The following is a 26,848-nucleotide window of genomic DNA, read 5'->3' on the forward strand; positions in this document are numbered from 1 at the left end:
GTTGTGGGTTTGGACACTGAGGCTCCAAAGGAGACAGCAAGAGACAAAAAGAAGTGGCTCATGTCAATCACCAGGGATGAGCAGCACACACTGGAACAGGTATGTGAAATAAAGGTGAGACCGGGAAGGTTTGGCTGCCTGAATTACTGCAAAAACAGTTCAAAAATGTATCTAAAAACATGGTAATTCCTTGAGAAATCTCACAGACAAGCTCCATTCAGGTGTCTAGAAGTGGTGATGCAGGTGCAGTAACCAGGTCTGTATCTTTGGATTTGCCAAAAAAGTTCCTAATGAAGTACAAGAGGATGCAAGTGTCCCAAATCAGGAGATCAAACAACAGGTTTGCTGCAGGGCATGAGAACTTGAAAGGGTACGGAGTAACATCTAATGATCAACCTTAAAAGCAATTCCCTCAAAGAATGATTACGGTAAGGAAGAATTGTGCAAGACACAGACTTACTGCTTTGATCCTGGTTGAACTCCAGCACAGTTGTGGCACCAGAATCAAGGCTAGAGCATCTCCCAGCATCCTGATGTTCAGAACCTTCCTTCTGCAGTGCCCCACTGCTATCCAACTGAAGGCCTTCAAAGCCTGTAATTGCTTCCTCAGTGGGAGATGGGTCTGAAAACACATCCTCTTCAACAGAGTCATAATCATCACTGAGGGAGTCTTCTTCCATCCTCTCCTCTTCCACACTGTGCTGCAAGCTGCTTCTCAATTTCTGCTACAATATAAACACATCTGTCAGAAAAGCTCAAAATTGTGTTTTAGAATAAACCAGAGTGGCTGCCAGTCCCTCTCCAGGAGAAAGAAAAATCTTCTGAGGAACTCAGAGCCATGATGCAGCTAAAAATATTCCCATTCCTCTGTCATGTCTTGCCTCATTTGATGAGGGCTTGTAAAGAAAAATCATCCTACAACTGCTGTGCTCCTTCTCATCAGTATCCAGCAGGAACATTCTCTAGGCCAAGGAGCTTTTATGTGCAAAACCAATTTTTTAGGAGTAAGTTACAAAAAGCAAGTAAGGGGGAGAGCAAAGGCACATATTTGTGCAGTCTCACAGTTGTGCTTTGCTGTTTGAGGAGTAGCTGCAAACCAGAATTTCCAAATGCTTTCAACAAGACTGTCAAGCTCATGTAGCAGCAACTCCTTTTTAAGCACATGATAGATGATAATAGTCCTGCCTGGTACACATCTGTACTTCAAAAACCAGCAGAAAAAGAGTTGGGCTCTGATGGGCTAAGCTCCCAGCTTGCACTGAGTTTTTTGAAGTGGATACACTCTAACAGGATTTTATGCAAAAAATAACCTATTTTGAAATTTACTGTGGAAAAAACTGCCCTGCCTCTCCCATCACACACCACAAACAGCACAGATGATGCTGGACAGCTGTGGGTTTTCATGAATGCAAAAGGAAAAGACTTTGCATCTCTTAAATGCTTTTTTATTTCCCCCTGCTTTGTTGGTATTAAGAGTTTTGAGATAAATATAGGTAAGCAAACTGTATAAAATGAAAACCTGAAGGTACCTTAGGTACAAATGAACTGTGACAGTCTATATTCAGTTTGCAATGAAAGCTTCAAGCTCCTACAGATTATACCTGTTAGGAAATCCATGTTGACAGAAATATATTACAAAGAGCAGACAAAGTCAGCCTCAAAAGAGGGTTTATAAGCAACCTGAGCCTTCATATTGAGCATGTCTTTAAGACAGTCAAAACTAATATTTCCAGCTCTTTGACAGGAAATTGTACAAGTCTCTTTTCCTTTGAAACCTCTGCATCTGCATTGTAACAAGACATTAAAAAATACATTATAGCCCCAACAAAACCAAAATTATTTCCATCTTGACTAAAAAGAAAAGGGGAGTTGTTTTGAAATTATTAGCTTCCTATTAAAAACACATAAAAGATATAAATATTCATCAGTGTAAACAAATTACCAGTTTGTAGAGCAAAAAATAATCATCAAGGCAAAATATAGAAATGAGAGAAAGATGCAAGCTAGGAAAATATGCTTGGGAATTTTGTCTGATGTCAGTGGTAAGATCTGTTAACAGTTTCATATACAGATGCTACTCCACTACGCAGAAAAGCTTTATTTATGTCATTAATTGCTTAGGCAGAAAAACATTCATAAATTTTTGTTCATTGATTAGTTTTCTTTCACATTTGTGAAGTGTGCTAGAACAAACTGCAATTAGTGATCAAATGGAAGGCTGCACAGTCAATACAACAACAATCCTTGATGCAAAGCAACTGCATTGATTAGAACATTTTCAAATAGTCTGATTTTTGTTAGGCAAAATAACGACATGCAACAATTTTCACATCATTATTTAAAGACTACCCTAAAGGCAGCAAAAGCTGTTGTTTCAGCTTTCTCTAACCTGATACCCAGGAGTGATGTTCACTTGCACAACCATTAACTGAACTGAAAGAGGCTCCTTGCAGGAAATATCTCAATTCAACTCAACAGAGACAATATTCCCCCTCCTAAAAATAAGGTTTAACATTTTGTAGTGTTGCTGATTGAGACTTGATTTCTCAAGCAGCTTTACTTTTCATTTTTTTCCCTTCTGTTTGTCACATCTCATCAAAGCAAAATTCTCTAATGAAGACACCACAATAGAGGGGTTTGGGTGCTGAGGCTGATCCCTGGGCATGACCACATTTCAAATGACACTGCAGAAAACAGCAGAAAACAGCTGCCAACTGTACCTGGGAGAGAGGACCATTATCATCATCATCACTGCTGCTCTCCACATTCAAGCTTTCATAAGGTTCAAAATCTTCAGAGTACTCTGGAGATGGGTTAATGTAGAGTTTACCCCCTTCTTCTGTTTTAATTGCCACAGTTTTCTGTCAGAAGAAGCATTCAAAGAAATCAGATTTCTTCTGTGTATCAGCAGTACAAGAAGAGTAACCATCACACTTTATATAACAACAGCATGATCAAGCACTGCTTTTCTCCTCTGATCCACAGAAGGTTTCTGTCCTCCCTGAGCTCATCTTTGGGCCCCTGAATTACAGTTTATCAGTCCTGGTCAAACTCCCCACCTGCTACTGCTGAGCCCAGAGAGGGCAGGGATAGTAAACCTTGCTCACTGTTGTTCCTACACCCCTCTAGCATTTTCTTAGTGCCAGGGGCAAAGATGTCCCAGAGGGAATATCCTCAGATAACTTGATGAATTCTTTCAGTGAGCCCACCTTTCCCCCTCACAGCATCCCTTAGCACAGCCCAAGTTTGACAGGTTTGGCCAGGAATTGCTGGGTCCTCTAGATATCCAAAAAATCCCCATGGAAAATCACTGGGAAAGGAAACTGCTCAGTCTGTGGTTGCACTTTTCCCTAGCTAAATAATTCCAGTTGTTTATAAGGATATAATAACTCCTATCCTGCCATCCAACTGGATAAAAGACTTAAGGAATCATCCTAAGCTAGTCCCAAGTAGAAACCAGGTTTTAGTACAGAGCTACACATCTGGCAAATTCAGCAAAGAAGTCCTGACAGGCCATAATGGAAGCTGAGAAAATTAATTCAGCTAAGCAGTAAGAGTGGTAAACAAAGTAATGCAGCCTTCAAGCTTGAATGTGAAGTATTTTCTGAAAGAAAAGAAAACCTGCACAGCACAAACACTTATCCACAGTGCCAAAGACCTCTGATCCCATCACTCAAGCACAGACTGAACATCCAGCCAGGCCAATGGCTAATCAAGCAGTGTAATTACTTGGGTGACATGCCTCCATTGTTCTGAATTCCCATTTATTGTTTTAATTAAGTCCTTGACAGGTTAACTCAGATCCTTCTTTAGGCTAAAAGAAAATAGGTTTCTCTTCTGAGACTTCTCTGGTGAACCAACAACTATGGAGCTGATGGCTCTAAATTTCTTATAGATAGGGTATTTTTATTCAGATGCACTTCCCTCTCCTATGACCTACAAGAATTTATCACAAATTACAACTCAAATTATGTAAATTACATTTCTTTATCCCTCAATCTTGTTGCAGGATGGAGAAGAGCAGTAACAGGCAGTGATGTCTCTCCAAAATGAGTTTCCCCATCCTTTGCACTAGATAAATTCCCTAGGGTGCCACCAGAGCTATCCAGCAGCAGCCACTCTGCTGGAGGACACACTGAGCCACTCGTGTACAGGCTTTCTGTGATGAATGTCACTGAAACCAAACCCTTTCAATGAGATTTGCCTCTTCAGGCTTCCAAGCAGACACAAATGTGGGCAGGGTAATATTTCATGTTGTCAGCATCCAGCCCAAGCCATCAGAGAGCCCCAGCTGCCCACTCTGTACCACGTACAACCAATTTCCCCTGAAGTAATTTGCAACCTAAGAATCAAAGCCCCATTTCTCCCACCTGCCCCATACCTGAAGCCAATTCCTGCGTTGTATCTTGCCTGGGACAGGCTGAGGGCTGTGCTCTGACAGCCCACTCTCTTCTAGCTGGGCTGCTTCTTCAGCAGGGACACACAAGGATTAGGAGACAGGAGAGAGAAAGCAGAAATCCAATATTAGACAATAAACAGACACCTCTGTTTGTGGATTTGTGTGGTTTTGTTTTCCCCACTGAGGGGAAAGATAGAAGAGGAGGATAGAAGAATAAATCTGACACATAAATAGAATCAACAGCTGCAAAGATCCCACATCAGATCCTGGCCAGTTCTAGCAGCAGGAGTGTTGAACCTCTTCAGGGACAGTTATCATCAAGTGTTTTTAAGAGAATACGTTCTTTTAAGATACAACAGCTTAACAGCAAGGGAAGCCCCACCTTTTTTGACATGAAAATATAGAAATACATTCTAGAACAGGGGTACACATCATTCCAACTCCCAGCTGGTTAGAAAGTAACCTGTCTGAGGAAGCCAACTGAGCCCAAAACCCAGCTACCAAAGGCAGACAGGGCTCTGGTGAACAGGTGACATGCTGGGTTCACAAAGGAATTGTGTGTATTTACTTGCAAATTAAGGAAACATGAAATATTGGCAGATTAAACAGAATGTACTGGGTATTTAACATACTGTGCAGAGAAGGATTCTTCATGTATGACTCATAAATGAAGGACAAACAACCATTATCCTTCATTTCTAAGGCAAGGAAGAGTTGGTTCAGGAACTTCTGCAAAAAATTTCTGTATGGTCAAGGAGAATGAAGGGTCTCTGTGGTGGAAATGGCCCCAACTTAGAGTGGAACAATGGATTTTTGAGAAGATGCTTTGATTGAGAGAAAGAGACAAACAACTTGCAGGTCACATCAGTGTCCTCAATGGAACAAAGGCATCACCAACACTCTCAGTAGCATCCTAAATAAAGGCATCTCATTTCCTATGGCCAAGACAGATTTACAGCTTCCATTTCTTCTCAGTGGAGAAAAACAGCTGATGCAAAACCTTTTTTCTTTAAGCCATAATTTAATGGTCACCCTAAGGCTGCAGGAACTGGCACTGACAATAAAAGAAGCCATTGTCCTACAAAGGTCAGAGAATCACAGAAAGATTTCATTTGGAAGGAACCTCTGGGGCTCACAAGTCCAGCTTTCCACTCAAAGCAGGGCTTACTTCAGAATTAAATCAGGTTGCTCATTACAGCTCTCAATACCATATTTTCTTTTCTGGGGGTTGGACAACCCTACATGCACCTGTGCAGTAACCTGTTCAGAGAACTGATATGGCAAGTTTTAAATGTGGGAAAACATAAAAGATTCCTTTTAGTTATAGGCCCTTGGGCAATCTGGTTCACCAGGAGATTGCACAAAAGCTGGTCCAGGCAGACAGGAGGGAGCAGGCCCAGGGCAAAACCATCCTGGGGGAACAGTGTTTGTTTATGTCCATTTGGAGTGATCACAGCATTGCAGGATGTTGTTATGTTGTTCTATTGCTCCAGCACAAAGTATCTCTCTGTCTCAGAAGCCCAAAACAGCACTAAACACAGAGGGGAAAAGGAATGGACTGTTCTGAGGAAGAGAACCAGCCCTTCCAACCAGAGCTCCAATGGGCTATTCCCAAGGAACACCAGAAATCCTTTGAGCCACCATTGGTGCTGATTGCTCTGCAATGTTGGCTCTGCTGGCACCGAACTGCCTTGAGTTTACGCTGTGAGAAGTGTGGCTGGATTCAGTCACTGCTTTGGGAGAGAACTGGAAGCACCTTTCCCTTACACTCTCTGAGAATCCATCTCTTCAAAGCAACTGCCCAGAAGCCCCTCAAGTGTGCTGTGAGTAGGAAAGGGGGAGATGGCAGGACTCATGCTACCACTGCTGAGGAATTCATCCTCAGAACCTGAGTGGTTCAAGAGACTCTTTACCAGTCATGGAGTGACAGAACAAGAGAGAATGGCTTTACACTGACAGAGAGCAGGCTTTGATTGGATACTAGAAAATATGGTTCCCTGTGAGGGTGATGAGGCCCTGGCACAGGTTTCCCAGAGCAGCTGTGGCTGCCCCTGGATCCCTGGCAGTGCCCAAGGCCAGGCTGGACAGGGCTTGGAGCACCCTGGGATAGTGGAAGGTGTCCCTGCCATGGCAGGGATGGAGCAAGATGAGCTTTAAGGTCCCTCCCAGTTCTGTGATTCCATAACTCTATTAGTGATGGATTTTTAGTGGTCAGAGTTTGACATGGATTCACCTGACCAGGTCTCTCTAAGCAAGGAAGAACAGTCATTGAAATCCCAGGCAGGGGCTGATGCAGCTGAGCAAGTCATCTGTGCAACAAACATTAGTTTGGAACAAAAATATCCTGGGATGGATGGGATGTGAATACCAACCAGTTCTTATCTGGGCACACAGAACAGCTCCACTGGTGCCACTCCCTCAGGGATTTGCACTGTCAGTGCCTATTGACTAGGCAAGGACTGAGAAGTACATCCTCAAAATATTAGTCCTAACCCAAGGAAACCCCCACACTACCCTCAAGCCACATATTTGTGACCCCACACACACTCACTGGAATAACAAACAGAGTTGTGAAACCATGTGTGGGTTATAGACCCAAAGAAATGCCAGCACACCTAGAGCCCAGCTTCACTACCCTCCAACCCATTATTTCCTTTAACTCATTACCAATCCTAAGCATGAAAACTTTATCAATCACTATTATCAGTGATTACTCCTAGGGAACACAAAGAAAACAGTCCTGACAAACAGATTTATGATGACACTTTCAGGAACCAGAAAGAGGGATTTATGCCTGTTCTGGATTATTAAGTACCACCCATTCCTAATTTTTCAGTGAAGACTAATCCTATAGATGGATGCTTTAGAAGTAATAAATGATGCAATAACTCTCATGGGAGATGGATAGGGAAGAAAACTCAGTGCTGTATCTCAGCTAGGAATCATTCCTGTAAGTAAAATCATATTCAATCATTGAGAAGAAATACCTTGAAAGGAAAGAGACCGCAAAATTGCTAAGGCAGAGCTCCCAGGCAAGAAGCTCATACAGACCAGCAGTGACCCATTCTGGACTCCAGTGGCAAAACCAAATGGAAGAGGAAAAATGACAGGATAATGGTTCAGTTGGTATCTTTCACTGCAGCTTCATGGGTTTAAAACAACACCACTGGAGAGTTAAACAGCAAAACACTGAGTTATCTTCTGCAGAGCTGGTGCTACAGTCTCTGATAGATGGAGTTGAGGAAAAGAACAGAGACTGCAACTGGAGTCTTCAGAGATCTCTAAGACATGTATTCTACCTTGACTGAAGCAAATGGCTTTAAGGGACCATAAAAATAAAGAATTTTAGTTAAGCTGAGACATAACAACTGCACAGCAGAACTTAAAGAGGAAATTTCTCTTGACAGGAGTTCCACTAGAGCTGCTGCCACAACATCCCTTGACAATTTTTGGAGCAAAAAGTCCAAGATATTGATTTAAACCCTCTTTAGCTACCAGAAGATGTATCAACCCTGTGTGACAGAACACCCAATTTCCACAATTTCCCAGAACATGACCATTTTTACATCATTGCACACAAAGTTTCACTTTCACAGAGAGCAGTGGAGCCAGGTGACAAGCTGATTCCTCATCACCATCCCACACAGCCTGCAGGAAATTATACAAGCTGAACACACCTAAGCCTGCAAACAAGGAGTATGTGCCCAGTGTAGCAGGAAAACAAATTAAGGAGATGAAGTTAGAGCCGTGGTTGGAACACTTATTGCAGGAAAAGTTTGTTTCCGGTATTGTTGAGATTAATAAACTTTCAACCAATAAATTATCAGAGTAGGTAACTTTTTTAACTCTTTGTCTTCATTTAAGGTGAAAATGAAGCTTAAGCAGGCTATCACGCATTAAAAATACATTCTGAGATAGGTTGTAGCAAGTGTGAACATATCTGACTGAGGCTGGTAAACTGCTTTACACAGGGATTTAGTGAAATCAACTTTCTTTTCATTATGCTAAATAGATTAGAAGGCCAGTAAGCTCATACTTTATACTTTCATGCATGCAAAATTATTCCTGTCACTGCACTGCTCTTGATGACAGACAGACTTAAATTAGAAACAAAATACCCATTTTTCCATAAAGCCAGCTAATCACTGGGAAAAAAATGGTTGATTTTCTTCACTTCAAATATTTAAATAAAGATTAGCTATCTTTTTAAGACAACTATTATAGCTTAAATGTAATTTATGAGCTTAATGAAGCTATTACTGGATATAATTTGATTACAGTCTATGTCATCAAATGTCATTTGTCCTCAGGACAGCAGGCTTGGATAACATTGAAGTCCATCAGATCTTAAATCCTCTTAAATGGTGTTATGTGTCAAAGGTATACCATTATTTTCCCCTGACAATTTATATACATTTCTAATCTTCTACTTTTAGTTAGAGCTGTTTAACAAATGGAGAGGCAGGGAAGTTAAATGTTGGAATTAAACAGGGATCAAGTGAAAAATGGATAGGGTGTTGCAGAGACTCTTCCTGACACACAAGCAGCTTAACCACCCTGATTTCCACGGAATTTCATCCCCCCAGGCTCCAGAGGCGCTGTCCCTGGATCCCAGTGACCTCTCTGAGTGAGTGGCAGCCCTGGTGCAGCTCTGCCAGGCTGCCAGGGCACTCACCCTTTGTCCTGGTGGGTCTGAGCCTGTTTCTCAGGCAGCTGTGTGGGGTGATTTTCCTGGGGTACTTTCTCAGCTCAGAGTTAGCTCCATTCACATACAGAGAAAATCCTCTTTCCAACTGCTCCAGTCTGATTTGCACGGGATCTTTTCTTTTTAAGCGCTCCTGCAGCCTGAAGGAGAAAGGCCAATCATTCATCCTTGCACAGTACATACACAGATGGTCAGATCTTCAATAAATACAGCAACACACCATGTCACAAAGCTGAAAAATATGTTCCCAGTTCAAGGAACCCTTTCAGAATCCATCTTCCAGGGTCTGTTCCTGTTCTGTAACGTGTGTATGAGCACCCACACACTGTGACAGAGGAAATTTGACCAAGCTTTTCCTTTCTGAGGTTTTTTCCCATGTTATTTCTTATTTTACATTATCTTTTCCACTTGGTATTTTGCATATTTAACCTTTCTTCTTAAGAATTTTAAAGAATTTCAGTTAGAATTTCAAAAAGCTTAAAAATTGTTGGCCTCTTTTCAAGAATAAAAATGATGATTTGTATTTTGAAACTGGAGGTAGAAAGCCCCCAGCCAATACTGCAATTAGAGATAGCAGAAAATTAAATGCTGGTTAAAATAATATCAAAATAATGCCCTTCCACGGGCTCAGTTTCAGCTACTCTCCCTCTTCCAACTCTAATTTTCTCTCCTCTCACCATGGGTTATACTCAGGCCATGCTAATTCCTTTGGTGAGGTGACATGCAGGCCAGGAGCTTGGCATCATGAGGTCACAATTTGTGAATTCCCCTGGACCACCTGGTTTCCCTCTGACTTCTCCCAAGAGCATGTCCCCAGCAGTCAGCATTAGAGCTCTGATACCAAGGATGCACATTGGTTTAACCACTAAATAAACTGGTTTTATCCTTTTCCAATACTGCTTTAGGATACTATATAGGAAAGAAACCTGTGCGTTTTTAACATAATCGTGGCCTTTACGGTCTTTTTACCAAACCAGTTTGTAATATAATTTGATTAGAAATCTCTTGTGTTAAAGGAAGGAATCCAGCATGAAAGTTCTGTAGATGCCTCTAAAATAAGCTATGAAGTTCATCTGTCCAGGCTATAGTGACAGAAACACATGAAGAAAGAGGAAAAGAAATGTTTGAAACTTGTCTGAAAAACACTGGAGTTTGCAAAGGCAACCTGGCTGTCCTTATTTCCCACTTTTCTGTTTTTCTGACAACATAACAACTGTGCCTCTTAACTACATCCTCACACAGTGTGAGCTGCCAGTTACTTCTGAATCTACAACCTCTTGCTCTATAAACAAAAATCTTCCCTGCCACTGTGGAAAAAGTAACTATTTTATTCATAAATGTATTTCTGTATTAAATGCTGAAGAAACATCGTATCCTCCCCTAGAAATAAGAACTTTTAGCAAGCAAAGGGAAGAAGAGAGAAACACCTGAATGTTTTAAGGCACAGCATCACAGCTGCTGGTATTTGATACAATACAACAAATATTTCATACCCCAAGTGGAAACAAATGTGAATATTACCGGTTTCTCTGCTGAAGGGATATTAAATATTCGTCATGTTTTTCATCAAAGTCAGTCACCATGTCTTAACATAAACCTGAAATGAGAATATAATGGTCACACTGAATGATTTATTATGGAGTACCACTGGTTTTGCACCCTCAATAGATGAGAAGGCTATAAACAGAAAAACATTCTTCCTTCAACCACACATAAAGCTGTCAGGGCTGTAAATAAAACTCCTGAAGAACAGAGGAAACAGTAGCTGTTTTACTTATTTTTCAAAACCCTTCACAATCTACAGAAGAACCAAAAAATCCTAAAAGCAGAAGGCATATGCCATGACAAGTTTATAATGCCACATCTGGCAAGCAAGAGAAGCTGGGGCATAGCTGAAGAGCTGTGCCCAAAGCCCAGCTGTGGAAGGAATTCTTTGAGCTGCTACCTGTTAGGTCAGTTCATCCTACAGCTTATTCACTGCTGAGGTTGTATCTATTTGAAGTGTTTAATTAAAGATTTTACCTGGCTTGCCATTCAGGAAACCTGCAGCAATTCTCACCACACCGCTGCCGCAAGCTGTGCCAGGGTGTGCTCTTACACTGCCCGAAGTTTGGATGTGCCAGCAGCAGCTGCGGTGAGCTCTGTACTAAAGAGAGAACCGCCTGTTTTGTCCCGGACCGACCGCGGGGCAGCTCTGCCAGAGCCCGGCCCCACCTCGGGGGAGCCCCGGGAACAGCCCCGGACGGACACGGCCCCGGGACAGATGGACACGGATCCGGGACACAGCCCTCACATGGACACGGAGCCGGGAGAGAGCCCCGGGAACAGCCCCGGACGGACACGGACCCGGGACAGATGGACACGGATCCGGGACACAGCCCTCACATGGACACGGAGCCGGGAGAGAGCCCCGGGCACAGCTCCGGATGGACATGGACCCGGGACAGATGGACACGGATCCGGGGACACAGCCCCCACATGGACACGGAGCCGGGACAGAGCCCCGGGCACAGACCCGGACGGACCCGGAGCTGGGACAGACCCCGGACACAGCGCTAGATGGACACGGGCCCGGGATAGATCCCGGACACAGCCGCGGATGGACACGAAGCCGGGACAGACGGACACAGCCCCAGATGGACACAGCCCTGGGACAGAGTCCCGGACAGAGCCCCAGATGGACACAGCCCTGGGACAGACTCCCGGACAGAGCCCCAGGACGGCCACGGACCGGGACAGAGGCCCCAGATTGGACACTGGACACTGACACCGGAGAGAGACCCCGGACAGAGCCTCCAGAGGACAATAACCCCGGACAGAGCCCCCAGGTGGGCACGGACCCAGGACGGACACTGACCCCCGGACAGAGCTCCCGGACAGATGCGGACCCGGGAAAGAGACCCCGGACAGACGCAGATCCCGGGGCAGAGTCCCCGGACACGGACCACGGACACTGATCCCGGACAAACACTGACTCCGGACAGACACTGACCCTAGACACGGACCCCGGTCACGGCCCCCGGGCAGACACTGGCCCCGGTCACGGCCCCGGGCAGACACAACCCCCGGCAGCGCGGGCCGGGCCGGGCCTGTTGCTCGGTCTCCCTGGCGACGGTCGCGCCTGGCCGCCGTCAGTTCCTGCGCGCCGCGGGCCCGGAAGCGGCGGCGGCGGGGATGGAGGCCATGGAGCCGCTGTGGGCGCTGCTGGACGAGGTGGCCCTGGAGGGGCTGGACGGCATCACCGCGGCCGCGCTCTGGCAGCGCCTGGCCGCCCGCTCGCCGCCCTTCCCGCTGCCGCTGGAGCCCGACACGCAGCAGCTGCTCTGGGCCGCGCTCAGCGCCCAGCCCGACGTGCGCTTCTACCTCCTGCCCCGGCCGCGCCCGCCGCTCCGCCTGCACGACCGGTGAGGGCACCGAGCGGGCGGCCGCGGCCCCTTCCCGCCAGGGAACCCGGGACTGGTTGCTGGGCGAAACATGGGCTAAACCCGGCCCGATTACCGGGCGAAACCCGGGACTGGTCGCTTGGCTAAACCCGGCTTGATTGAGAGGATAAACATGTCCCGATTACCGAGCTAAACCCGGGCCTGGTCGCCCGGCTAAGCCCGGCGTGGTTGAGGGGCTGAACCCAGACTCATTGCCGGCTAAACCCGGCCCGATTACCGGGCTAAACCCGGCTTGGTTGAGGGGCTGAACCCAGACTCATTGCCGGCTAAACCCGGCCCGATTACCGGGCTAAACCCGGCTTGGTTGAGGGGCTAAACCCGGCCCGGTTGCCGTTCTCGCCCAGGCTTTGCTGCAGCAGCCCTTCGGTAGCCGGTGACAGCAGGCAGGGCCGAGGGTGGCTCTGAGCCGCTGTTTAGGTGTTACACAAAGAATTTTCACTCTTCCGGGGGTCAAACAGTGGAATAGGTTGCCCAGGGAGGTGGTGGAGGCACCATGGCTGGAGGTGTTTAAGATTTGGTGCTCACTGATGGGTTTTAGGGTGACAGTGGTAGTGCTGGTGATAACCTTAGAGGTCTCTTCCAATTTTGATGATTCTATGATGTGAGAGACCTGTATATGAGTCCTGGCCTGATATCCATTCAAATGACTGCATACTATCTAGGTACAGGCAGAATTTGTGTGTCCTGGTCAGCAGAGTGGATGTACCTGTCATTTTCCTTACCTGTGAACTAGATGTTTCTCTTATTCCCACCACATCTTTGACTTTTTAAAGATTAAATAATGCATCTCCCTCCTGCTGCATTCTGCATGCTGAAAAGGTTTGGTCATGCTTGAGGAGTACAGCTCTGCTCTTCATATTTTTCCAGTTTGGAGCTTTCAAAAGAGCTTCGTTTTTCCAAGATAATTCCTAGAGGTATCAGCATGGTCTGTGACAATCTTGTATTTCTCCTTGCTTGGTTAAATATTGGCTCTTTGGTTTTATTTCAGATATGAAGAAATAGACCTTGAGACAGGAATATTGGAAACCAAAAGAGATCCTGTTTCTTCAGATGATATTTATCCTATCCACATGATTTTGGATAACAAAGATGGCATACAAGGTTCCTGCCAGTATTTTAAGGAGAGAGTAGACATCACTGATCAAATAAGGAAGAAGGATTTGCAGCCTTGTTATACTTACAAAGAAGCTGTTGAAAAGTGAGATCCTTATATCTGAAATCTTTATATCTTATAATCTATAATCCTTTTATATAGCATTAAAATACTTCTAAGTTGTAAAATTTAGTCCTTGCTCAGTTTGTGCAGATTATATCAGGAATGGCGTTTGTGGAGAGAAAGGGATTGATCTTTCTGTTTTTATGGAGCCAATAACAAGACATTACTTTTCCTTCTGTTTCTTAGATGGGGAGAGAAATTAGTCATTGTTGCTTCGCAGGAGCAGCGTTACAGAGCTTTGATAGGCTGGGAGGGGGACCCTGACCTGAAACTCCCTGACTTTTCCTACTGCATCCTGGAGCGTCTGGGCCGAGCTCGCTGGCAGGGGGAGCTGCAGAGGGATCTGCACAGTGGGGCTTTCAAGTAAGCTTGTGTCTTGCTCTGAGAATTAAATCCAAGGTTGTTTTTAAATATTTGTGTGACTATTTGAACTCTTGTAGTGCTTCATCCTTACTACCAGGAGTGCTTGGTTTGGTAGAACTGTGCTGGTCTCATCCTTGAGTTCATTGCCCTTCCTGATATTTTCACAGAGAGCCAAAAATTTGTTGGGTCAATACACCAAATAGGTTTCTATTGTGAAAGTTCTTGTTTTTTCTAAATAACTTTTTCTTCTAATTTGGGATGGAAAAATTATTTTCATTTCCTTTTCTAAATTGCTGTCTAAGTATCTTACCCACGTTCTGAAGGAATTCTTGGACAGCCACCTTTTGTCCACAGCATCTCCCTGTGTGACATCTCCATTGAGAGGGAGCCTGAGTTACCAGCTCCCAAACTAGGCCATGATTTTACTGATGGAGGAGCATTACACACCTTCTTAGAGAGCTTCTGGATGTGTCCTGAAGTTCTGGAGAACATCAGCATTTCTCTAAGGGTTCACTGCTTTTAGGACGTGGGTGGGTTGTAGCTTGCGCACCACCTGGTGCTGTTTTTTGCCACTTAGGGAGGTCTTGTAGGTAAATAAGATGACGAGGAAAACTCTTATGGGTGCTTTTCTGTCAACTTGGTGGCCCAAGCCAGCTCACCAAGGAGGGAAATGAATCCCAGAGCTGTTCCAAGAAGGGCAGTGACTGCAGCATAGCCACAAGTTAGAAAGAGAGGATGGAAAAGGGGCATGGGGATACAATGCTGATTCAATCCCCTCATCAAACCATATCATGACACTCTGTGCCTAAAGGCTGTAGGTTAAAATCAGAGGTATTTCTCTGTTTAATTGGATTAACTATGAAAATAAATTTCACAGGTTTTCTTAAGTGTGAACTTCCTAACTTTGAGCTGTCACTTTGAAAATTAGCACATGTCACTAAGGCTGTAGGTAATATAGGTAAAGAGTTCTGGGTAGTGGATAATTAGAATTGTTTGCAGAAGTTCCTATTCCTGTAGATATTTTGCCATCTTTTCTTTAGGGTGGATGCTGGAAAGCTGCATTACCACAGGAGGGTGTTGGACAGGAGTGGTCTGATAACGATGCAGTCCCATGTCATCCGGCTGCCGAGCGGAGCACAGCAGTACTCAATTCTGCTCCTCCTGACTCGCTTCCATGTTGATAGGTATGCTTTAAGGGTCTCCTGGGTACTCCCTGACCTTTTACTGTGATGAGGGATTGTTCTGTTGTCACAGAACCATCAAAGTTTCCTGTAATTGATGCTTTCCAGTTTATTAACTCCTCTTCCAAATGTCGGACACTTAAGTTAGTCTTGGAGCTGTAAACAGCAGGTTCTTCTAGTGCCTGTCACCTGCCTGCATAAACATAACTCTTCTTTTTGTAGCACTAATCATTCTATTCATTTTGACTGTTTTCACTTGAACACATTTCTAGTCGATTTCTTGTTTTGTTTTCCTATCTTGTTTATGATTAGATCTTGTGCTTCTGTGGGTTGCCAGTGAAATAACAGCTTGGGCTTAGTCATTGTTTCCTCTTTGAGGTTTTTTCTTAGAGACAAATTCTCTCATGTGCTATTCACAGAAGGAAAACTAGAATTCCTAAACCAATCTGAGAACACTTAGCATACTTCCTCTAGTGACTGACAGTTTCTAAAGCTACAACTCGTGTTTATGAAGTTATATGCATACTTACATGTAAAATAATTCTCTTTTTTTGTTAGGAGGAGCAAATATGATATTCTGATGGAGAAGCTCTCAAGTATGCTAAGTGCTCGTTCAAACCAGATGGAAACATTAGGAAACTTGAGGGAAGAATTGGTGAGATTCATTACTCCTTCACATTCTCATTCAGTAGAATCTAGATGCTGAGTATCAAAGGCACTCATTCATACTGCCTGCTTCAAAAGTTGCACAAAATTCTGGACTAGGATAGCAAAAGAAGGATCTTAAAAACCTACCAGATCAAGGTGCTGGTGTTGTTTGTCATAGGAAGCAGTTCTGTTCCAAGCACAGCCTCAGAAACATTTTGTCAGTGGATGTAATCATGCAGTTCTTGCTTTTCCACTGCTGCTGTTTGTGTGGGGGCAGAGCTGGAGGGGTACAACACCCTCAGGAGAGCATCTCTTCTGCACTGAAAGGCTTTTAAGTTTCTTATGGATATCCTACCCCAAAACATGATGCTGTAAGAGCAGGTGGTGTGAATGCCTTTGATACCAATCAGCAGCAGGTGAAGCTTTTGGGCTGCAGTGACTTTTGCCATTTCTCTTTGCATCAGGGCCTTTGTGAGAGAACCTTCAAACGTCTCTATCAGTACATGATGAATGCTGGCCTGGCCAAGGTTGTGTCTGTCCCCTTGCAAGACATAAATCCCAGTGGAGGACCCTGCAAGACAAAGAAAGGTCTTGGTTTTGCTCTCTTTTTGTGTGATTGCATTGATGCCATTCTATCTGTGAGCTTCATATCTTAAATTAAAAGAGGTGTAAGTAAAAAAATCTGTCCATGCAATTATGTAGATAAGTGTGCTACCAAAGTTAAAATGCTGCAGCCCACTTGAATTAAGCATTTGTTACAGTTTTTTAAGGAGTGAATATCATCAAGTTGGTTGGATATCAATGTAAGCTGTGGTCTTGGGACCTGATAAGACTGCTCAAGCCTATACAGAGTAGGAACAACTTTCAGGTTGAAGTTAAATGACAAGTCAATAAACTTGACCAAAAAATACAAAAACTTAATGTTGAAAAGAACGCTCATTATGAAATAAGTTAAAAACCCAACCATTCTTGGTTATGACTTTTCCTGAAAGTCATGAGAATGCAAAGCTTCTCTGAAAAGTTTCCTGTCAAATTATGGAAGGTCTTACAGCACTTGGAATTCACAGAACACAGAATATTCTGAGTTTGAAGGACCATTGAGCCCAATGAATGGCCTATACAGGGGTCAAACCCACACCCTTGGCATTATTATCTCACCAGCTGAGCTGATAACACGGTTGAGGAAAGTGAGATGCCCAAAATTGCTGTCCCAAAAAGCCACAGTCTGCTGAGGGGTGGTTTAATGCATAACCAGCTTTGAATGTCAGTTTAATTGGTTCACAGGAACTGCTGATAATTTCCAAACATGTAATGGAGAGACAAAGAGCAGGATTGCATGAGGAAAGGGAACAAAACAAAGCAACTGTTCTCAGGAAGAGATACAGATAAAACTTGCATGGGGAAAAAACTACAGGAAATAATAATGGACAGTATGAGGAGGGATAGTACCTCCAATGGAATTAATACAATTCCTGAAGGAAATCTAAACCAAATCCTTAATCACAGAAAATCCTAAGAGGCAGATTTGCAGGGTTAAAAAGAAAATAGTTCTGAAAGATGAAGTGTGTGTTTTAGAGATATAATGAGCTGTTTGTGAGGAAAAAAAATCTGATATGAACTAAACATTGCAAATTACATAGTCTTTGTGTGAACAGTAGTGGTCTTAAAGGAGCAAGTGAAAGAGCCAATAAAACCATGAAAAGTTCCAGAAGACAAAAAAGAGTGCTGATTACATAGAGTTGGATTAAGGCTGTCAATAAGACAAATTCCTTCAAATCTTTTAAGTCTGGAGAAAGGAAATTCTCTGTAGGAAAAGTATATTCTGAACAAAGAGAAGCAGAGGCCAAAGGCAGGTACAGCATCAAACATGGCTGAGAGAGAAATGACCCAGGTCTTTCAGGGATGTTCTAATGAGCTGCAAACACTTGGAAATAACACCCAAAAGACCAGACAGCACTCTTAAAAAACTGTTTATAGGCAGTAGTAAAAGCATTTAGCTTGCAATTAAGGTATTTACTTAGAAGACAAAAAAATACAGCTCCACTTACAAACCTGGTGTTTTATGCTCTGTCAGAGATGGGCAAAACAGCAGCTGCATTTACTGCTTAGATTTGTTGGGAAAAATGCCACTTGATGAATCTTTCACTTGAATGATAATTCCATCTTACAGATGTAAAAGCTGAAAATCCACAAAAATGCCTTAAAAACACTAGGTATTAAAGGAGGATGAAATAATAATAGCTGATTTTCAGCAGAGATCAAGATAGTTTAATCTCTGGAGTTATACAGGAAAGAAGATAGAAATATGTGGGACACACTGAGGATGAAGCCAGAGCATCTGCTATGGGAAGAACATTATTGGGCAGGAGATAAAGGAAAAGGAATTGGTTTGTTTTGGGGGATTTCTTTTCTATGGGGAGGTTTTTTTTGTTTGTTTTTTCAAATGCTGCTTCCAGTGAAAATTAATGGGCTGTATAAATACAAAGGATGTAATAACAGTGCTTGCAACCCTACCAAAATGTCAGCACTTAAATCCTAAGCAGCATCCTAGGGAAAGGATTCAGCTTGAGTAAAATTAATGGAATCATGTGGGCTGGAGCGCAGTCACATGGTGAAGTGACTGTGGGTTAACTTTGTGTCAGCTGGGCAGCAGCAACTGCTCAGATATGTAAACACAAGAGAAAATTCATCAGCTCAGTGATTCCAGCTAAAGCCTTCACCTGGCCTTTTCACAGCAGTGTGTAGCAGAGGAGCAGGAATGGCTGGAGATGTTCTCCCCACTGCTGCAGCAGCTCCTGAATCACTACAATTTGCCCGGGTGGCAGTGTCCAGTAACCCAGTCTGAGTTACCACTGGTGTGAAGGGCCCAGCAGGAGCTCAGTGACACTGAGGAGAGCAGGATCTCAGCTCTCCTGCAGCCTCTGTCCTCACTCTGCCCTTTGCTGGGAGGTCCCAGTGTGTGGAGAGTTAGCACAGCACAGCTGATGGACAGGAACAAGCTAAGATGTGGAAACAAGCTAAGATGTGGAATTAAATCAACAAGAATCTTGGAATGGCAGTAGCATGTTCTGTCCTTGTGGAAAGGAAAGGGTTAATAGAGAGTGAGTGATCTCCCAGTCAAATAAGTGTTCTCCAGCTGTAATTCTAGGGATCAACACTTAATCCTTCCCTTGATTTATTTATGCTGTGAAAGTTTCTTCCCCTGGACAGTCCTAGCATGGGCACAGATGTGGAGGTTTGGAGCACCTCAAGAGTTCACCTGATTGCCAGATTCATACAAAGGGAAAAGCTGTTGCAAACCTTTCCTAGAAATACCCAGCTCTCTTTAGTCATTTGTTCCCCATTGCACTGCTACTTCTACATGTTGAGTAAAAAGTAAAATGGTTTGCAGCAGTGCACACCCCCTGCACTTTGTTAGGAGTTGTTACTCACACTCATTTTTCACAGGGACTGATGTCATGGTCCGCTGCCTTAAGCTGCTGAAGGAATTTCGGAAGAAAATGGAAGATTATCATGATGATGATGAAGAGATCATCACAAAAGTTGTGCAGCCTGTGGATATTGTTTGTGAAAGGGATATGCTCACCCAGGCTTATCAGTTAAGTAGGTGATTTAAGACATCTGAAGACTTTTCCCATTACTTCCTTACTCCTTGTAGTATAAAAGAAATGTGTATATTGCAGGTGGTTCTACATTCTGGTTGCTTTTGTATCAGAAAGTGTCATTTTTTCATAGCAAAATGAGCTTTAAATCCAGATTAGACTGGAGATGCTGCCACCTGTTAGCCCTTCCTGGAAGCTTAGCAACTACCCAGCAGAAACAGGATGTTTTGATGGGATGAGAAAAGATGAAGCAAACAGTGTTCATTATTCTCCTATCTCTTTTCCTTTCCAAATGGAGAAATTAATATCTAACTGTGGAAAGCTGCCAGGGAAGAAAAATCATCCGTGCTTCTAATTTGAAGCTGTCACCTCCATACCTCATTCTGCTGGGCACTGCTTCATGTAAAATTGTGGTTTATGACAGCATTTAGCTGAATATTTTATGTGTCTGTAAAACTGTCTTTAGTTAGTGGGGAATCTTAAATTTTATATTCTGGCATATAGTGTTGTTCAGGGAAATATTAATGTACATAGAAATAGATACATATAAAATTCAGTCAGATTCTTTCCCTGAGATATTTCTTTTGTTTTCCTTTCTGCAACAGTTGAAAGTAGAGGAACCAAAGGTATTTCTCAGGCTGAACTTCGCCTGGCTATGAATGTGGGGAAGCTGGAAGCCAGGATGCTCTGTCGGCTTCTGGAGAGGTACAAAGTTGTCAAGGTGAGGCTAAAATCAAATAATTCAGGTATTTTTTGCAACTGAGAGTACAATTTTGGTTATTTTGGAAATGACATTGTTAACCTTAAACATTAGAAACAGCAGAGATTTGAGAATAACAGCAGGAGAGTCCTGGTAAGATTGAAAAGAGAATTAATGCAGTTGAGGAAAAGGTGTGTAAGGCAAGGGTTCAGTATTAGGATTGCAACCTGCTGTAATCAGAGCACTGAAGAATCTTCTCAAAGACCCTCTGTCTAAGATAATTAATCTGCTTGCCTTTTGAAAATACCAGGAAATTCTGCAGCAAAACAGTTACTTCTCTACAAGTTACAATTAAACTTCTTATTTCCAGATATTTCAGTGGTTTTTATTTCACTAGACAAATCCAGATATCATGTCTTCCATGCCCAGCAGTCCCTTTCTACAAAAGCAGGATAATTGCCATCTTCCCTCAATAGGGAATCTTTTTAGAAAAATCTTGTCATTTACTAGAATGTTCTGTAGAGTTAAAAACAAGCTGTATAAACCATTGGAATATCTAACATGTTTTCCCCCAGTCAGCTGTGAAAATGAAATCTTCCCTTATTGATTAGTGGAGTGTGTGAGTTTGTAGATCCCTGTTGGAGCAGACAGGGCAGACTTCCACTGAAGTCTGAGTCACCCAGGGAGCTGCAGTGCCCTTATTTCACAAACATTTTTGTTCTGAAAAAATTGATTTCCACTCTGAATACACACAGTTTGTTCTTCCACAGACTTTTCTCCATCCCACATACCGTAGGAGTTTCATTCTAATGCACTGGTAATGCAGATTTGTTTATTTTTCAGGCAAAGGATTCTTTTTGATCTCTCTATGTGAAGGTTAGGGACATTTTTGTTACTTAAAAAAAATATAATATTATCTTTTGATGGGTGGGGAATAACACTGAGAACATTTTCCCTCTGTTGATGCTGGAGAACACTGATAGAATGGAGAAGCAAGGTGATAAAATAACATTCCAACTGTTTCCTCAGGGTTTTATGGAGGATGAAGGTCGACAAAGGACAACAAAGTACATTTCCTACATTTTTGCAGAGGAGAGTGATCTGAACCGTCAGTTTGAGAGGGAGAAGGCCAGGAGTGAGCAGCTGGCTACAGTCACTTTGGCTCTGGTGCCAGAAGATTCCCCACCTGTGGAAGAGGCATCTCCTGGAGAAGAGGAGGCTGTGGCCTCAGAGTCTGACAATGAGGAAGAAGGGAAGGACAGGAAGAAGAGAGGAAAAGGTCAAAAAGCCAACTCTGGTTCTCCAGTGAAACCACGTGTCCAAGATGATGTCCAGCAGACACCACCAGCCAAAGGTAACTTGTGATTTGGAAATCTGGAGAACAGCCTGCATTTTTCTTATGGATCATTTTATTAAAGAACAAATAACATGTTGTTAGCTTCCATTATGACTTTTGGTCATATATTTATTTTTAAGCCTATTTGGTTATTTCCCTGCTTTGCCCCCAGATTGTTCTGGTTTGGAGCACCAAGTGTGGGAACCTCTGGAGATTCTCAGGGCTGAAGTGTGACTGCTGTCTGTGTCCCAGTAGTGTTTGTGCTGCCTCTCCTGACCCCATGCCTGTCTTCCCTTTTCCCTGAGCTCACACACTGTGCTCCTTGGATATTCAAGGTTGAGATGACTTGACCCACAGCCTTACTCACCTGAGTATTTTGTAACAAAAATGTCTTGTCCCCTGAAGTTAGTTACCTCAGCTTCTTCTTTAGTTATTTGGAACATGTTAGTGTGAAGGCTACCAGCCTTGAGGGGACATATTTAAAAAAATATATATAGTGGGAGGTTTTTTTACTTAATTTTTTAAACCTATTTAGATATTCCTATAACTTCTCTGATAAACTCCAATGTAAGAGAGGAGATCTCTATTTTTCTATGTAGATTATCTTTGGAGTTGTATTAAATTCTTATTCTGCTTTGAGTCAGAAGAGTCATGTTTCTGACAGAACTTGAGAATCTTTCAGACAGAAACTCTCCTTTCTTCAGACAGCAGTTTCTGGATAATCTCTTCATGACTTTCCCAGCTGTGAAAAGGTTTCTGAGTGGAGAGAATTATTTGATGACAGAGAGTTCACTTTTTTTTTAGCTTAACTTTTGGAGGCTGAATGCAGTCTTTCATGGTCAAACCACTGCTTCCAGCAGGGCAGAATGTATGAAAAGTGTAGCAGAATGCTTTTAAGTGCAGCTTCCTGGGTAGATGGGAGAATGCCTCTTGGAGAGAACGCTGAACAGGGAGAGCAGAACAATTACAAAGCTTTTTGTTCTCAAACCAGGCTCAAAGCCAACAGCTGTGAAGTCTCAGGGAAAGAAGCAGCAGCCTTCCCCTCAAATTCTTGAAGATCCTGAGGAGCTCCCAGACAACATTTCAGGGGATAGCTCTACTTCGGGAACTCTAAAGCAGGAATCCAATGTTTCTACCTGTGCTCATCCCACGGAGGAAGATGGAGATGTGGCTGAGGTGGAGGAAGTCAGACTTGAAGATCCTAAGGTAAGATCACATGTCTTAATATCTTCTTGTTGATACACGTGGCTGAGCTAAGTTTTGTGCTCTTATAGCAAGACTTTGAACTAGAGTCTTTATTTATCAAATTGTTTTGGGGTTTTTTAAAATTAATTTCAAAGTACATTCATATTTTGGCTGCACTGCATTGTAGATATAAGTGAAAATTTTTCCAGGAGGGTAGGTGGGTATATAGGATATATATATAGGAGGGTAGATGTCCAAAATAACAGTTCTGGGTTAGTTCCCTGGTGCCCTCCAAATTGTGTGCTGGCTGAATGCATGTCACAGCTTAATGTAGCACACAAGGGCTGCTTATCATCCTCTGTCTGCCTTCCTGGGAAGGGGAGATAAGAGACAATCTTCATCTGAGTAGTTTATTATAAATAAATCCATCCAAACGGGTGTCGCTATAGGATACAAAATAACACAACATGTTATTCCAAGGTAAAAAGAGCAGGTTTAATTTCTGACTCCAACATTTATAGTGACTGTGGATTGGAGGGTGACAGTGCCACCTGTCCAATGACACTGGACAAACTAACAGTCTATCAAATTTCTCCTCTGTCACCATGTTCACGGGGGTCTTAGGATGAGGGAAGAGATGAGGATCTGACTCCATGTTTCAGAATGCTTGATTTATTATTTTATGATCTATATTACATTAAAACTATACTAAAAGAATAGAAAAAAGGATTTCATCAGAAGACTAGCTAAGAATAGAAAAGGAAAGAATGATAACAAAGGCTTGTGGCTCGGACAGAGAGTCTGAGCCAGCTGACTGTGATTGCCCATTAATTAGAAACAACCAACATGGGCCAATCACAGATCCACCTGTTGCCTTCCACAGCAGCAGATAACCATTGTTAACATTTTGTTCCTGAGGCCTCCTAGCTTCTCAGGAGGAAAAATCCTAAGGAAAGGATTTTTCATAAAAGATGTCTGTGACACTTCTCCTCCATAAAAGAATGTGAAACAAGTGTGTGAGAAAGTTCGTTACAAGAATGTAAATATCAGAAAGCTTAGAAAAACTTCAAAAATCAGGGTGACAAATGGGGAATTGCTCAGCTGCAGACAGGCTGGCTGATGTGCCCTTGTGCTGTGCTGTGCTGTCCCCAGAAGCCCTGTGGCCCCAGGAAGGAGAAGCGCTGCAAGGCGGCGGCACTGGAGAGGCCCCACGAGACCTACAGGCTGCTGAAACGCCGCAACCTCATCGTGGAGGCCGTGAGGAACCTGCGCCTCATCGAGAGCCTCTTCACGTGAGCCAGGGCTGAGCCTCTCCTCTGGGGTGCTGGGAGCACTGGGGGCTTGTTCCTGCTGCCTTGGCTTGTCCCTGCTGGCACCATTGCTGTAAGGATGGGGGGAGGGTGGTTGGATCTTTATCAGCTCTTTGGAAGCAGCAATAGTCCATGCAGATAATTACACAAGAGTGCTTTCGTTATGTCTCAAATACAGATCAAAGAACTTATTTATCCCTTCACAGTGTGCCAGACTTGGGATCACTGTGACCCCAAGTCATTGTACAGCACTTCCCTGCTGCAGGATTCTTGCATCTGCATCAGTTTTATCTCATCTTTGTTCATGTGTTGTTCTTTATAGACTGGAGAGACTCAGGTTTTCATGTCACTGCTCACTGGCGTCCTAGCAAGGCCCTCAAAGTTTGATTTTCAGTGCAGTTTTATGTGGTGTTATATCTCTTCTCCTAACACCTTATCTGAGATGGAGATACTTCCCTAAATGTTATAATGTCTTTCAGCCCTTTAAGATTTCACCTCCAAAAAGAAATGGGAATTTTGGTGTTCTGCTGGATTGGCAGTACTGTGTTGTCACAAGTAGGATTGCAACATCCATCTTCTGTGTCAGCACAGAAGATCCTGGCATGTCAGTAGACCCAGGGCTGCTTGCTGTAGGAATTTAGTAAGAAATCATGGCCTTACTCTCCTCTGGTCTGAGAATTTTGAAACCTTCTGTCACCTTGTTTAATTGCAGAGTGTTACAAAATTAGAGCCTCATCTGGCACCAGCCTCAGCAGTGATTGATTGAGTCACATCCAAGCACAGGCTTGGAAGCTATTTCAGGTCTCTGCTGTCCCTTCAGTGCTGCCAACAGGTTCCTCACAGGTTCCTCAGAATTAGTGGAAGTTCTCTGCCAAGGAAATTTACTGGTGTTTGCCTTCCATTTGTTAATTACCAGAATGTGGTAATCTTTTGGGACAGTTGAAGTCTGTGTGTACATTCAGTTATTGCTTCATTCCCTTGTTATGTGCCAGGTCTTTCTCAGAATTGAGTCCCCAGGAGCCCAGAATTAGGGTCTGGGACATTTGTGGGAAAGTGCATGGGAACAGGCAGGGGGAGAGCAAGGTGTGAGCACACCCCTGCCAACTGTGGCAAGGGCAGAAAGGAGAAGGGAGCTGGCTTCACATGGTGGGATATGTGTGTTTGTGTCCATGTTGTGAATGCAAGAGTCATTTCTGTGCTCTGAAACCACTGAATAAACCCTTTCTGCCTCAAGCTGAACTGAGCTCACAACTGCAAGAACTGACTGCATTTGTTAAATCACCACTAAAAAAGCTGTAGGTTTTCCTGACCTTAGGGAGTCTGCAATCATAATTGCACTGTAGCCATGTACAGTGGCTATCAGGCATTGAGAATTTGCTGTCATCAGGGCAGCAGTTCTCCCCTAACAAGGGAAAGATTGAGTATAAAGAAAAGAGCTGAGATGTAAAGCAAAGTTTGCAGTTGTCTCCAGCAAAAGGGAATAGGGAGCAAGGAAAGAAATGGCCATTGACCCCACATCCTCTAACAAACCACTCAGGCAGTTTGGAGCATTGCTGGCCTTAAAATGCAAGGTATCTTTGGCATCTTTCAGACTTCAGAAGATGGTGATGGATCAGGAGAAGCAAGAAGGTGTCTCCACCAAGTGCTGCAAGAAGTCCATCGTGCGGCTGGTGCAGAGGCTGGCACGGGAAGGGCTCCTCAGGCTCTACCGTACCACGGTCATCCAGGATGGCATCAGCAAAAAGGTGACAGCACAGACACAGCCTTCAGCTCACTTCTCACTGTGCCCTGGGCCCTTCTGCTGGAATGCATGGCTGACTTCACTTCTTGTAGCAGAGCCCACAGGGGAGCTTCCCAGAGGCTTCTTGTCAAACTAAGCTACTGTGAGAGCCAGATCTCTGCTTTCTGTTATTGGGCTGCAGATAATTGAGACCAAGGAATAGGCCAGAGATCAAAGTCTCTGAATCTCCTTTCCCAGAGGTTCTGCTGCTTATCTCTTCTGTGATTCATGGTTCTTTCTCTGCACTGCCAGGCTGCACCAAAAATCTGTTTAATCCTTTTTGAAAGCCAAGTGTGTGAAAAATCTTCAGTGAGCTTCTGAGTTGAAATTTATAGAATGTGATTTTTAATTTTAAAACAAAAACCTACTGTTACTGAGGTTTATGGAAGTCAGTGGTTGTAGAGCTGAGACTTGTCACTTACTCTAGTGTGAAGTGCTCATAAGCAGAGAATTGAATGCACTGAAAATGACCTGCTGCCTAATTAGTGTAGAGCACATATGAAATCTCACCAATCTGAATTGTGTGCTTTCAGCAGCAATACGTGTTAGCTTGGCCTTTCACCTAATGAGCTCTGACTTTTCATTTTTCCTTCTCAGCCTAATATTTACAAGTCAAAGTACTTGTTTCTCAGATATTTCAGCTTTTAAAAACCCAAACCCCAAGGTCTGTAGAAATGTCATTAGCAGTTTATTGCTACAAAAACCATGTACTTTGACCTCTTGTTTAATACAAAGTAGCAACAGGAATTTTCATCCAAAAATAAAATTAATTAACTGTTAATCTCATGATTATGCATCTGATTAAGAGCCAGTATCTCCATAGACACCTTTTGTTTGTGTTGTGCTGCTGTGGACAGGTGGAGTTTGTTGTGCACCCCTCAGTGAGTCCCAGTGATCCCCTGGTGAAAAGCGCCATCGAGCAGGTGCGGTTCCGCATCTCCAACTCCAGCACTGCAAACAGGCAAGTCTGGCATGCCTGG

General features: G+C 43.4%; 2 protein-coding genes across 2 annotated transcripts in view; one reads left to right on the forward strand and one right to left on the reverse strand.

Annotated features, from left to right (window-relative positions):
• Positions 1-12,133, reverse strand: part of KATNIP (katanin interacting protein) — a 56,630-nt gene extending 44,497 nt beyond the window's left edge. The window contains exons 1-7 of the mRNA XM_059484783.1: positions 12,097-12,133; positions 11,127-11,250; positions 10,626-10,701; positions 9,075-9,244; positions 4,382-4,467; positions 2,721-2,861; positions 461-725 (exon numbers count right to left, since the gene is read on the reverse strand). Coding sequence (XP_059340766.1) covers positions 461-725; positions 2,721-2,861; positions 4,382-4,467; positions 9,075-9,244; positions 10,626-10,687 — 724 coding nt within the window. The 5' untranslated portion in view covers positions 10,688-10,701; positions 11,127-11,250; positions 12,097-12,133. The remainder of the gene's footprint in view (positions 1-460; positions 726-2,720; positions 2,862-4,381; positions 4,468-9,074; positions 9,245-10,625; positions 10,702-11,126; positions 11,251-12,096) is intronic.
• A 145-nt stretch (positions 12,134-12,278) lies between these two features.
• The window catches only part of GTF3C1 (general transcription factor IIIC subunit 1), a 40,336-nt gene continuing 25,766 nt past the window's right edge, over positions 12,279-26,848 (forward strand). The window contains exons 1-13 of the mRNA XM_059484695.1: positions 12,279-12,508; positions 13,536-13,745; positions 13,950-14,126; positions 15,167-15,310; positions 15,866-15,962; positions 16,420-16,543; positions 19,403-19,558; positions 20,163-20,278; positions 21,287-21,611; positions 22,585-22,799; positions 23,931-24,070; positions 25,680-25,833; positions 26,726-26,829. Coding sequence (XP_059340678.1) covers positions 12,279-12,508; positions 13,536-13,745; positions 13,950-14,126; positions 15,167-15,310; positions 15,866-15,962; positions 16,420-16,543; positions 19,403-19,558; positions 20,163-20,278; positions 21,287-21,611; positions 22,585-22,799; positions 23,931-24,070; positions 25,680-25,833; positions 26,726-26,829 — 2,192 coding nt within the window. The remainder of the gene's footprint in view (positions 12,509-13,535; positions 13,746-13,949; positions 14,127-15,166; positions 15,311-15,865; positions 15,963-16,419; positions 16,544-19,402; positions 19,559-20,162; positions 20,279-21,286; positions 21,612-22,584; positions 22,800-23,930; positions 24,071-25,679; positions 25,834-26,725; positions 26,830-26,848) is intronic.

This window comes from Ammospiza nelsoni, chromosome 17 (assembly GCF_027579445.1).
Source record: "Ammospiza nelsoni isolate bAmmNel1 chromosome 17, bAmmNel1.pri, whole genome shotgun sequence".
In the NCBI taxonomy this organism is placed as follows: domain Eukaryota; kingdom Metazoa; phylum Chordata; class Aves; order Passeriformes; family Passerellidae; genus Ammospiza; species Ammospiza nelsoni.